At 39.0% G+C, this 14,475-nt stretch overlaps 1 protein-coding gene across 1 annotated transcript in view; it reads right to left on the reverse strand.

Moving 5' to 3' along the window:
* Positions 1-14,475, reverse strand: part of LOC145992543 (polycystin family receptor for egg jelly-like) — an 87,788-nt gene that overhangs the window by 18,658 nt on the left and 54,655 nt on the right. The window contains exons 23-28 of the mRNA XM_083128896.1: positions 10,086-10,225; positions 9,346-9,564; positions 7,906-8,021; positions 5,821-5,935; positions 3,661-4,089; positions 2,029-2,212 (exon numbers count right to left, since the gene is read on the reverse strand). Coding sequence (XP_082985022.1) covers positions 2,029-2,212; positions 3,661-4,089; positions 5,821-5,935; positions 7,906-8,021; positions 9,346-9,564; positions 10,086-10,225 — 1,203 coding nt within the window. The remainder of the gene's footprint in view (positions 1-2,028; positions 2,213-3,660; positions 4,090-5,820; positions 5,936-7,905; positions 8,022-9,345; positions 9,565-10,085; positions 10,226-14,475) is intronic.

The following is a 14,475-nucleotide window of genomic DNA, read 5'->3' on the forward strand; positions in this document are numbered from 1 at the left end:
CAACATAGGGATGATGTACGACTTAAGAGAGAGAGAAATGCGATATTTAAACACACGAGAGAAACAGGACATGACATAGAGTGGGATGAGGCTAAGCAGATAGGAAGGGAGAAGAGAATGTTAGTGAGAAAATGGAAGGAAGCCAAGGAAATAGAGAAGAAAGGTGAAGAAGACACAATGAACTGGAATGGGGGACTGAAGTTAAACAAAGAATGGAAGAAAGTGTTAGAAAGAGTGGAAAGGACAAGAGAGAAAGAGGAGAGGAGAAGGGAGAAAAATGAAGGAAAAAGAGCGTGAGATATTCTATATGAATATCTCTTCACATTCTATATGAAAGTAATTATGTTTAGCCTTTTAGGTGAAAGTACAGTTGGAAAGTGAAAGCCACGTGCTAGAAAGTTCCTAACAACTTTCTAATAGTCTGGAGGGAGTGAAGTTTGTGTATATATAATGCCCTTCTTGTGTATCTCGTTACTTTTGTACTTGATACAGAGTCTGATGAAGACCTTGCTAGAAGGTTGAAACGTTACGTTTAGTTTATGTTTTTAATAAAATAAATTACTGCCTTGGTCAGCATATTTATATTTTTTCATAATCATGGAAACAAGGCTTCATGGTGTTATAATTGTTATTCTTATATACAAAGCACAGACACCATATACATTTTGAACAAATGGTAAATTTCAAATGTCATACATGAACTAGTATTCATTAAACTCCTCTAATATTACAAAATCTTTATAATCTTTAACAACTGTATTAAATAGCATGTAAATATAAATTATCTATGATGTGTGCAAGATAGAGAACTAACTCATCCTGGCAAATACATGGACAATTACATTACATTTGTTCTTTGCTGTATTGATATCTACATGTTTGTTTGTTTTAAAACATTCAAAATTAAAACCACATTTGTTACAAAACTCACAAAATTCATGTCTTACATATTCTACTAAACACACCACACACACACACACAACTACACAGATTAAAGCACAATGTTCAAAATATATATGTGTCACCAAACCTTCAAACTGAAACTACAGATTTATTACTACAGTATGTACAAAGTACAGTCAAAAAATAGCCAGAAAACTGAAATAACATTGTGGTTTATTGAGAAAATGAAGAAAATGCTTATAATTCAACATAATCCCCCTGCAGTTCAATGCACTTGCTCCTACAGGCAACTAGCTGTTGTATTCCAGGGGGAAAAAAATAACACTTCTGGATGGCCCCTGAGCACCTCATGAACTGCAGACTTGATATTGTCATCAGAGTTGAATTTGCAGCCCTGCAAGGACCCTTTCAGAGGGCCAAAAATTTAAAAATTACAGTCCCAGGTGTGAGGAATAAGGAGTGTGTGGCAGGACCTCAAACTTCATGTTCTGCAATGTCACCGTCATGGCATTTGCTGTGTGAGGCCTGGTGTTGCCATGCTGGAGATTTCTTTGGACATATAACTCTGGATTGTACTGTGGATAATTGCTTCATGGCTTCAGTTGGCTGTCATAGTAGCTTCTGCTATTCACAGTTTGGTTCTCAATGGCTTGACCATGTCTGGATTCACGATGCTAAGAGGATGGCTAAGCATCTTGCAGAGCTGTGGGGTCGTTCTTCATTTTTTCTATGAACTCATACATGTGGCTTCACCATAAATCACAAACACCGTTGATGAATCTCAATTGGTTTAAGCCTTCTGCACGCAAAAACCACATAGCTCCATGCAATTAAACTTTGGTGAAACACTCATTTTGACCTGCAATGTTTGGCGCCGGCGGAAGACACCAAAGCACCTACCATGATACTATATGGCAGGACACACTCTCCCTGAGAATAATTCAATGTTTCTTTTGAAGTATAATTATCAATAGTAATAAAAACATCCCAAGACATATCTATATATATTACAATTGAATTCACAACAATTCTTTCGTAGTAAGTTTACAACAAATTGCAGGTTATATTTTGACTGCTCCTTGGACATACATGTGAAATTAAAAATAACACTGAAATAAGACTAGCCTTGCTCCACACCGTTCGACACAATGCAAAAATAAAAAACTTGAATGGTTCAATGACAAAAATGCTTAAAAGAATGGCAGCAGCGAAGGACACAAGCCATCTCATGCTCACTACCCACCCATACGAGAGAGAGTGGAGGGCAACGAAGTAAGAACTGAATGCAATAGTAGCTGAACACAAACACCTGTGGGATAAAGAAATGTACTAATTACTAATGCTCATGTTAGTGTAGTAATACCCAAGCAGATATTTTAAAATGCAAATATTAGAATACTTGAATAAAATATTTGAGGGTGAGTTCAGAGTAGTTCGTCAATTGACGGTATTGATCATAGCTGTCAATATCACTTAAAACCACTTTTACTGTCAGATTAAAAATTATAGATACTCAAGTTTCGACTCCAAATAAAAATTAACTAGTAGACCTACATAAAAAGGGGTTACGTCAAAATTTAGCTTATTCAATTCTGCGTTAATCTATGTTAACAAAATTTTTTCGGTATCCATTCTATTTTTTATACTAGTGAGGACAAAAAAGTGGCTTTTTTTTTACTTTTGCAAACAATTGCAATCTTTAAAATTCTATAAATCAAAAACAATTGGTCCGATGGTGACGAAATTTTAGTATGTGCATGCAGAAAGGTTTTAAACACAATTCTTAATCTTCTGATTTTTAAAATTTGTCAAAAAACTGTTATCATCAATTTTGCGAAATAACTTTTTCTTAGTATTGGGTACAATATTGGTCGGGCTTTGAAGTGCTTTGCATCCGTTTTCAAAATCCATTATTATTGTCAATTCACATTGCGAAACCGATTTTATACAAATTTTTATTCAAGATGCATGTGGAACATGGCAACCCCTCACGCAATACAACCTGCCGTTTCCACAGTTCAACGGACATCACTATGTGCGATGTTGCCACGGGTTATGTACATCTTTTATTCTTTGAATAAAACCAATCGTTTTTGATGTATAGAAGTTTAAAGAGAGCGATCGTTTGCAAAAGTAAAAAAAGGCAAGTTTTTGTTCTCATGACGATAAAAAAATAAAAGGCATACTAAAAAAAAAATTGATTAGCATAGATTAACACAAAATTGAATAAGCTAAATTTTGATGCAACTCGTTTTTATGTAGGTCTACTGGTTAATTTTTAATTGCAGTCCAAACTCGAGTATCAATAATCTTTAATCTGACAGTAACATAATATGAGGATCGGTCCGTCGGTCTCAATCTCATGACTTGGAAGGACAAAGTAACTGCAATAAATTTTTAACAACTGTAATTATTTTCTTGTAGCTTGTGGTGGAAAATATATTCTGATTGTTACTAAAATGAAAAGAACCCATGGTGACATTTCACAAACATTTTAGTATGATTAGTGTATTATTTGCACTGTTATACCACACATAAGACACTAAATTATTCAAGGGAATGAAGATAATGAGAACTTCTGAAAATAATTTTGAAGATACATTATTATTCACTGTATATTTATAAATAGCACATTGATCATTTTATAACATGCAACATTTTGATGTTTTTAAAACTAACATCATCCATGGTTAGGGAGACATGTACAACTCCATGTTGCATTTTTACATAACTTGCAAATCTTACACGAAAACTCACCATGTAATATATCTGAACCAGTATGGCAGTGGTTTCCTTGCCAAGGCTAGCTTCACCCCTTGCAGCTGAGGGACAAAATGGTATTCGCAGTGTTGCAGCATCGACTCCCCAGCAGAGAGCCTCTCCTGCACCATGGCATTCCTCCGCATCGACAGACTTCTCCTCGTCTCGCCTCCCTCTCTTTGCCTTCGGTAACCCAGGAAGCTCACCAATTTCCCCAATGGCCCACTGTTTTGGCTGCTTGGCTTGGAGAACATCCAAGGGTCTATTAATTTATATGGCTCGTTGCTTGCATCATGGTCCCCACGTTCTGGACTGTCAATTACATACGGAACACTTTCAGCATGGTACCTTTCTTCTTTGATGTTCAGTTTCAGCTTCTCCTTTATTTCCTTTCCAGACATTTCTTTAGCTACAGGATTTGACCACCTGTTAAAGTATAAAATACAATCCCTTTGGTAATTTCACCACGACCATAATAACTAAACTAACAAACTCTCCAGAATTCTTAAATCGGAAGGTTTATGGCTGCAGAAACACAAGCATTCCATCTGTCGTTATCCTGGGCAAGATCAATCCAATCTCTTCCATCCTTACCGATTTCCTTTAGGTCCATCTCAACGTTATCTCCCCATCTTCGTCTTAGCCTTCCTACAGGTCTCTTACCATCAGGATTCCCAACAGGAATCCCGTAAACTCTTCTTTCCTCTCCCATTCCTGCCATACAGCCTGCCCACCTAAGTCTTCTTGATTTAATTATTGTAATAATATCTGGACATGAATACAAATTATGTAACCTTCTCCACTCACCTGTTTCATCATCCTCACTCACAATCATAATGCACAAATATTAATTATAACTACTAATAACAAAACTTAGCTCTCACATAGCTGAATAGTTAGCAGTCTCACCTTGTGTGCAAGCAAAATGTTGTCATGAAAATTTAGGAACTACTAGTGGACTCAGGTTTGGAAAGCTAGAAAACAGCGGTGAAGGGACTCAAATAAGCCAATGAAAGGCTGCTTGACAAGCCCTGGCACTCATAGGGTTGTTGTGCCATGAAGTGTAGTTTAACTAACACACCTTGACATAAGGTGTATGCTATTCACCTCTTCCTGGTGTGAAGGAAGTTACCTCTTTTACCCCATGTAAAACTTTTTCTTCTCAAACCCTGAAGAAGAGACCAGATGAGTTTGAAAATCTGGATCATTTTAAAGATACATAACCACACATTAGTCTTTTACTCTACTTAACAAATGTTAATATCTTGCCTACAGTTTCTTTCTTCTGATGGCCACAACCTGCTGCCCAATTATTACAACTGTGCACAAGCAAAATGCAATACAAAGTGCCTCATTTAGGCCTTCCCCCTATCTTATGCAGATACAGTTCAAACAAGATGAGAAAAAAACTTTGCCAACTTGCAAACTAAAGCGAGCAGTAATTTGTTTTCTCCTCTCGTCTGTGTGCCCCCATATTGCCGTATTTATAACTTCTTTCCCTTGCTTTGTTGTCAAAAAAATTCAACAACCTTAAGTTTTATGTCTATGCTTTGTGTATGGTTTTCCCCTTTCATGATGATCAACACTTGGCACTGAATAAAGGTGAAGACTCACATTTTGGCAACACAGGGGCAGGAGTACATGGTGATTACGAACACGTGTTCTCGGGTTACCAGCCAGGTTAAATTGTAGTTAGCTTCCATCGTTTCGAGGGCATACATTGCTCTCATCTTCAGGGAATGAGAAAAGGGTTCCAGTGTAGGTTAATATACATGACTATAATGTGGCGGAGTTTGGACTCTGTCTTCCTATTGGCTCTCTCTGGATCCTGGTGTTCTCATTGGCTGGTGTCTTGTTTTTACGGAGGAGTGGGTCCCAGGCGTGACTGAGCCGGAGTCCCACGTCCCTGTTGAGATTGGTGCTTTCCCGTGAAATGGCTCTGACTTCCTTTACCCGTCCGTCCCAGTAACCAGCACATTTGGGTATATATATTTTTTTTTGTCGGCAAATAAAATCCTGTGGTGATTACTTTCCCTTCTTTTTTAGTATTGATAATAATTCAACAGCAGCAGAGACTATTTCTGTTCTTGGTTGAATTGTAAGATTGCAAGTTACTAGAGAGAAAATAATGCAAGAGATAAATACGTGGGAACATACCTGAATCCTATAATGAGAAGCAGCTGAAGGGGCATGACAATGCATGCAGCAATGAACCCAGAAAAGGCATCATCCCAAGAAAACAGGAAGTGACCACCTTCATCCAACTGACCAGCTGAAAGCAACATAATTAATTTTTATTCACTATGTAATATTATAGACAGCACGCTTCTTGTTTTTAAAAGGTGTGACATTTCAGACTTATTGATATTTACAGTTCCAGGAATTGATACAATAAAATATTTAACCCATAGCACCCTCCCTTTTCCTTCTTCCAACTACATGAAGTCTGGAGAGATTCAAAAGAGAAGTTTGTAAAACGTTACTTCCTGTAAAACGAGGAATGTGCCATTGTAATGTTAAATAGTGAATCAACATGTATTTTTCAGCACAAGCTGCAAGACAACATCTTGTGTCACGTAATTAACTTCATTGCTAAATGAAGCATCTAAAAACCTTCATATAACATAACATAGTTTTAAAAATGTTCATTACTTGCTTTGTAATAAAACTTTTATTATGGTACACTTATGCATTGTGACTGACTACTGTTTTAATCTAATTTTTTGGGATACACAGTTTTGAAACTTTTACCAATACCAACAAAGTACTAACATACAAGTTGCTGATGATGGCGATGGGATATTGATCCGAAATAAAATGCATGAAATATTTGCAAGTTTTTACTGGTATTGAGAAATTTTCAGACTGGTCCATCCCCAGATTCTGGCATCGACAATAGTTGACTCAATATCAATTAATACGAAGGCTAGTCAAAAAGGAGTGAGAATTTTTTTTTTATATATCTCACAGTGAACATACAGCGGTGAAACAAATTTGCGCGAGAAGAATGTGTCTCATGGAATCGGCAGATAAAATTGCATGTGCGTACGCGGCTTTGAAATTTTGCGTCAGTCTGAAGAAATCTGCCCGGAAGCATACAAAATGTTGCATACGGCGAAGATGTCCTTCCACAATCAACCGCATTTCAGTGGATCAAATAGTTTAAGGAGGGTCGTATTTCGACCACAGAGCAGGGCCATCCGGGTGCTCCGGCCACCGCAGTGAACGAGATCATGGTTAACACAGCTTCTGTCATTGTTCGGCAAGATCACCCAATAACAACAGATAAACTGGTGGATGTGTTACACATTTCCCATGGTAGTGCATTCACCATTCTGCACGATCACTTGCACATGAGACGCGTATGTGCAAGATGGGTGCCGAGATTGCTAACATCTGAACAGAAGCAGGTGAGAGTGGAGGTGTGTCGGGAGCTTCAGCGTCTCGTAGCAGAGCATGGTGAGGCCTACCTGAATTCCATCATAACTGGTGACGAGAGTTGACTTCACCACAAAGATCCCGAAAGCAAACAGGCAAGCACAGTCTGGAAATCACCCACTTCTCCGACACCAAGGAAAGCCAAAGATGTTCCGTTGGCAAATAAGGTAATGGTGATTTTCTTCTTCGACTACCGTGGAATGCCACAACATACCACGGTTACTGGGCAGTATTACGTGACAGTTTTGAAGACCCTGGCTGAACACATCCGTTAAAAATGCCCTGAACTGCATCCATCTGTTTGGCGCCTACACCAGGATAATGAACGCCCTCACGTTTCCAACATTGTTGCCCAATATCTGGCTTGAAAAAAACATTGAATGTGTCCCGCACCCTCCATATAGCGAGGATCTTGCTCTGTGTAACACTTTTTTTGTTCCCTCGTCTGAAATCGGAGCTGTGGAGCAAGCGTTTCGACTCATCAAAGGCCGTTCTGAAGAAGGCTGAAGCGGTTCTGAAGACAATGTCAAAAGACAGGTTCCAGCACATCTTCCAGGACTGGCAGACACGTTGGGCCAAGTGTATACAACTCGATGGGGACTACTTAAAAAAGACCATATCAACCTGTACCCTGCCTAATGTATTTCATGAGTAAAAAAATCATTCTCATTCTTTTTGGACTAGCCCTCGTAACAACAACTGAAATTTACTTGTATGTATATTTTAAAGGCATTCACTGAAGTAAAGTATTAATACATTATTTCACAAAAAGTATATTTTTCATCATGATAATAATTTACTGACCTGGGTCATCTACACAAGGGATGCCATATATCCATATGAGTACAAACATCGTATTGGTGATAAAAGCTAGTGTTGTGGCTACCCTTTGCCTCCTGGTGAAGTTACTTTGTGGATGCCTGTGAGAAGATTTTGATACCTTAATAAAATAGATAGCTCATATCTAAAGTGAAGTACAAAGGTATGAGTTGACGATCTGATCGACATTTTTCAGAACTCAAATGTCCTCAGAGTATGCAAAATGCACATCTTTCTTTAATTCTACACCAATATTGAGTAACAAAAGTTATTAAATGACCACCATTTTAACACTCTATTCTCGCTTTTAAAAAAAGCAGACAGTGTGTTTGTTCTTCATTTGTTTCCCAAGTGGGTGTAATGTTTTCACACAAAAAAATAAATGGAAACATTATCACATTCTGGGATATATAGCTTTCAATGTAGTTGCAAATGTAAATAACTAAACTCAGGGGTGCAACAGCCCTCGAAGGGCCAGGACCTGTCATAGCAGCTTTTCATTGGGTGATGCGTGGTCAGCGCATCAGTTCCCATCGCCACTGTTTTCTAGCATTCGTTACTGGAGCCTGCTACGCCTTCTTTTCAAGTAGCTTCCCAATTGTCCTGACGATGCTGGGCCAATGCTGAAATTTTGGAGGCACCCACCAGGAATCAAACCTGGGACCGCTTGCACCAAAGGCAAAAGCGCTAACCACTGGCTACGTGGGAACCTTGCAAATGTAAGTATGTTGATCAAATAAAGCATCTTGTAAGGCAAAAACAAGTTTTCCATAAGCAGAAATAAAAATATATATATGGGGTGGCCCAAAAGTAGGTATACAGTATATACCACTAGTCGGGCCCTGACATTGTTGTTTGTGTCGTTCTGTGTGTCTCAGTCTTCAGGGAAGGTTTAAGGAATGTTGCAATGTTGATGGAGGACATTTCGAACACTTGCGTGGCTAAAAATTGTTCATTAATTGTAGATGAATAAAGTCACTGGTACTGTATACCTACTTCTGGGCCACCCTGTATATATATATTACAACAGAAGGAATTAGACATTATTGAGTGAACTAGTACACAAGCTTTGTGTGCAGGTTCAAGTCTCTCGGGGAAGCATAACTTTTATTGAGATTTTGACCTGTGTATGTGACTGGCGGTCACCCAGCATCGTGAAGAAATATGTTTATGGAAACCTTCAACAATGACTGGGGATTCAGCTGACCGCATGGTTGGACGATCTTCCACCACCCAGTCAGTGGGTAGGCACTGGCCCCCATGGGCTGTCACACCTAAGGTTATTATTATTATAACTACAAACTACTGTAATAATAAAGTATCGGTGGCAACTGAGAGTGGGTTGGCTCAACCATAATATTCATTGTCAGAAAGCTGACAATAAAAAAAATTCGAAAATTTACTTGCATGAATTGAATGACTTACCTGTAGAACATCCCTATCCAACTGTGAAGGCCGTAGTCTATCTGCTTCAGGGCAGTGCCCTTGAAATAACGCCTCTGGACAAGGAGGTCTTTTGGTGCGGCGGAAGACACGCAGAGGCTGGCACTGCCATCCCCATGCCCTGGTGCCAGCCACTTGTCAACAGCAAAGTACCACACTTCGTCTGTGTGTATGTCGTGCACTACGATCTTCTCACAATACCTATAATACCACAAGTTACATGATAGTACACACATTTTATTGACATACAGCATTTCGTTAAATACGAAAACTCATAACTTACATTTAATAGATTTGCCAGTCACAAGTAGTAATAGAGAACATGAATTGAATTAAGTTTCCAGTTCTGTTTTGGAAAAAAACACTACATATCCTGACCACGGCAGTATATATTTCAGGAAAAACCTCAGAGTTTGAGTTTGGTGAAAGACCCTGATAAAGGGTTGAAACGCCACATTGTTGAGTGTTTCTTTTTACTCAAATATAGACTGGTCAGCATATGTACTGTTTTTTTTAAGTTTCTTTAAGCTCATGTTATGCTCTGGTAAGTTAATCAGGACTGAACCTACAGTTTAAACAGAACCACTCTGGAATGTGAACTGTGCAGGAACCAAACGTTCGACAAATGATTTTTCGCAAATGCAAACACACTGAAAAATGTTGTTGCAATCCATCCATGTCTCTTTAATTAATGTAAGTAGAGAAAATCAGTGAAGCCTCACCAACTTGGACTAGCTCCAGAGAAGTCGTGCCACAGATGCACCCTCTGGACTTTGCCCAGTGGCCTCTCCACCCTCACGATGAACCAGTCCTCGTCTCCAGTTTGGAGAACATGTCTCCTGCAGCTAGCCAGGATGTGAACCTATTTGAAAAAGAACTGGAGTTGGTAACTGCATCATGGATTCTCACCAAATAATTTCCTCACAATTGCCTAATGTACCCAACGTCGTACACAGAGGAATCGTGGAGTGTGGCACTTACCACAACTTACACCCCATCCCTATGTAACAAAATGCACACAATTCCCATTTAACATCTGTTACAAATTACTCAAATTTAGATCACTTTGTTGATCTTGTGAGGAGCCGCAGTGGTCTAGTTGATAAGGTGTCTGGCTGCCACATGGAAACCTTGGGTTCGATCCCCAGGGTGAGTGATTTAAGGTTGGAATTTTCCAGCCTTGTCCGTGCATAAACCAGTTCTGGGGCTCACCCAGCTTCAAATTGATGGGTACCTGGGGACGACCCTGGAGTATAAAGGCAGCTGGGGCATGGTGCTGATCACATCACCTTCAAAATGGCCACGATAGAGAATGTGTGGGGCCCCACATCCTCTAAATGTGCCTTCATGGCATGGTGCTATATGCACAGGGAACTTTACCTTTTATCTTTTTGTTGATATTAGCTTGTGCAACAACGAAGTGGTAAAAATGTTTTTCAGGTGAAAGTTGTCATCAGCATGGAATCGCATTTAGACTGTTAATGGAAAATTTCAATTGCCAGTGATATCAAGTAGAAGTAAATTCTTGTCAATCGTCCCTTTTAACAGATTTCCCCACTTAAGTATGTATTGTTCTTGCATTATCAGGAGTGTATTACTTGTGAGTTGATTTGAGGTTTTACTTAAGTCCACTTCATGCACAGAAAGGCTAATCGGGACTGGACCTACACTACAGTTTAAAGTGGAATCCGAACCACTGTGTGCCTCTACCGGGTATCGAGCCAGGGACTCCTTGCTTACAGGGTGACGACACTATAACTGTTTTGGAAGTGATTTGTACCAATTGTTTTGAATACTAAGTTATGCAATAATGGCATCATGACAACCTGTTATCTTAACATTTGTATCATAGCAACAGCTCTTCAGAGGAAATCCCCCTCAAAAGGAAATTCTTTGAGCATCATGTCCCTAAATTTAGGGATCCTGAGCTCTTTGAATTTTCTTACCAAAATTATCTGCTCGTGAAGAACTTGGCAATGCAGAACAAAAATATTTGGACAGTTGTAATTTCAATTATAAGTAAATTGAAGGATCAGCATGGCTTCACGGTTGACGATGTCACCAACGATATTCACAAAGAATACAAAGCTAATGTCTCCAAAGTTTTGCTACGACAGGCAGTTCGTCAAATCCTGCAACAAGAGGTTTGCAGGGGAACCTTGGAGGTTAAGAATGGAAGGTACAAGATGACGAAGAAATTCCTTGGAAAAAAAGTGATGCATCTTCCCAAAGCAGAAGCATGTCAAAAAAGAATGAAGAGGCTCAGACAATGCACACAGGGTTACACAGTTGACAGTCAGTGTCACAAGTCAAATAAGAAGCAATGCTCAGGAAGAAAATTATCTAGGGAAAGGGAAATTTACAAAGGAAGAGGAAGATCGAAATGCAGAAGCATCTCAAAAATAAAAAGGAGGAAGGCAGTTTCTCATATCCAAAGCAGAAGTCAAGTGAGCCCAAAAAGAGTAAGCGAGAGAGAATATGCACGAGAAAGAAGTAAATCAAAAGCGAAGAGAAGGAGGTCTCACTCAAGGAAAGAAAATGGAACAGCAAAGAGTAAGTCAAGGTTACCGAAACACAGCAGGAGTCGAGAGAAGAGCACGGGAAGGAAGAAAATAAAAAGAGAGTGATCACAGTCAAATATAAAGAGCAGGTCAAGATCTAGATTAAAGTCAAGTTTAAAATGCTTAGTAGTTTATGCGTCCCGTAGAAAGTCACGAAACAGATCAGAAGGTCACAAAAAACTGAAAGGTGGGAAACTTAAGACCATGAAGAAATCAACACGAAAGCCCTCAAAGAAGCAAATAAAAGATGGATCAAGACATGAGCCAAGAAGCAGATCCCCATGCAAAACTATAAAGCATCACATGGAAAGAAGAGACAAGTCTTCAAAGCACCACGTCAAAAGGAAATACAAACGTGCAGAATGTCGTTCAGAAAGCAAGCAAAGTCATCAGTCAAAATATAGAGCCAAACCCAGGCATAAGAGATGCAGGTCAAAAGATCTATCAAGAAGCAGGCCATCAAAACGTCATGCTCCAGCACGAGGAAGCAGATCGAGATCATCACAAAGCTCCACATCACAATCATCGTCCACATCGTCAAACTCGAGGCACAGATCAAAGAGAAGGGCAAGGCGCACATCTCGCAAGAGCACTTCAAAAGACAGACATACATCACGATCTAATTCACATGTACGGAAGAAGCCGTGCATTTGCCTGGAACTTGGAATATACATGTAAATAGAGATGAAACCAATAATGCCATTCAAAAAGGTGTTTTTCATTTTATACCTGACTCTGTAAATAAATTACATCTGTGCATTCTGAGTACACATGATGATTGGCAATATATATTCCTTTTGAAAGATTTGTCACTACAATTGTTTTTTTCCTATTCCAGCCTTAACCTTTGGGAGAGAGGTTTTCAAATGCACACTTTTCAAATCTGCAGTTTTGCACAAAGAAATTATTTTTTATTATTGTTATTATTGGGAAAGAATCATGATCTCATGGGAAAGGAAATTTTGGTAACCTTCCAAAAACAACACAATCAGAAGAAAAAATCAACTTTATGCAAAAATTGCTATTTGGAGAGCTCCTGCAATAAATTCTAGTGAATAATAAAATTCTGATATGTAATTCTGTTAGGGTCCTACAACTGCGAGAAGTTCTAATGTTATTGTATACACAATACTTAAAAAAAAATATGATACTTGCCAATAAGACCCTACTCTAGAAGTATGCTACACTCCACGGCAAAAAAGAATTGCCCCCTTGTGATAAAATCTAACATTTTTTCAAGCAGTGTTTAATTTTTTAAAATTATTTTGACAATTGTACATACTGTACGTAATTTTAACATTTTCTGATATTTTACTTACTCTAACAATGAAGGTAATAATGAAGAAATCAACAAAGAAAGCAGTTAGTTGATTCAATTGTTAAGCTTATGGCCTTTATTTCCTTCCGTTATTGTTTAGTTATTTCTTGAAAAATGTAATATACTCTACATTTGCAATAAAAAATATAACAAAGAATTTTCGTAATTTGAGTCACAATAATAATAATAATAATAATAATGTGCAAAAATGTAGGAAAATGTAAGAACTCCCTCCTTCATCTACATAGTATGTACCCAGTTGTGCCATAAGTTCTGATACAAAGTGATCGCCTGTCTGCTGGCACTGCAAACCCAGCACGATCTAGTGGCAAGATGGTAAAGCACACGTAGAAACATAGGTGTTGTCTGTTCAAGCTTTGTGTAGTCAGTAAGAGCTACGAAAGTGTGTAAAATGGACATCGAACAGGAGAGTGCAGCAGTGGTTCCCTTGTACAAGGCAAAGAAGATGCCCGGTAAGATTTTCAAGGACCTAAAACATCTGGGCATTAACAGATTATTTGTAAACACTAAGTTGCTGACCAAGGCAGTTTATTAAGATAAAAAAAACTTAACGGGTAACGTTTCAACCCTGTATCAGGGTCTTCCTCAGACGAAGAACTAAACTAAAAAAAATTTTTAGTTTAGTTTAGTTCTTCCTCTGAGGAGGACCCTGATACAGGGTTGAAGTGTTTTTATTTCTTAATAAATCTGCCTTGGTCAGCAACTTAAAGGTAAAAAAAAGGTAAAGTGCTCCCCTGTGCTTAGCACAACGCCATGAAGGCATATAGGGGGTGTGGGGGTAACGCCCCACACTTTCTTGATCCGGTTGTGAGTGGGGGTGATGTGATCAGCATCACGCCCCTGACCACCTTTACCCCCCCAGGGTTTCCCCCAAGTACCCATGTTATTCGATGCTGGGTGGGCACCGGGGCCGCTTCCATCGTTAGAAAAGTTCCTGGATTTGAACCGGCCGGGGATCGAACCTGGGACCTTTAGCATGGTAGTCAGACGCGTTACCGACTGAGCCACCGCGGCCACCAACTTAGTGTTTTTAATATGGAAACAAGGCTTAATTATATTACAAGATTATTTGTTTATCGCACGATAAAAAGGTTTACTGAGACTAATGGAATTGCTGGCCGAGTTAGAAGTGGTCGTCCGCGGTCAGTCTGAACACCAGCTCTTGCCAAAGCCGTCAGGGAGTGAATTCGATAGAATCCCTGTTGCAAGAAG

Source organism: Lepisma saccharinum, chromosome 9 (genome assembly GCF_977018435.1).
Source record: "Lepisma saccharinum chromosome 9, izLepSacc3.1, whole genome shotgun sequence".
Classification (NCBI taxonomy): Eukaryota; Metazoa; Arthropoda; class Insecta; order Zygentoma; family Lepismatidae; genus Lepisma; species Lepisma saccharinum.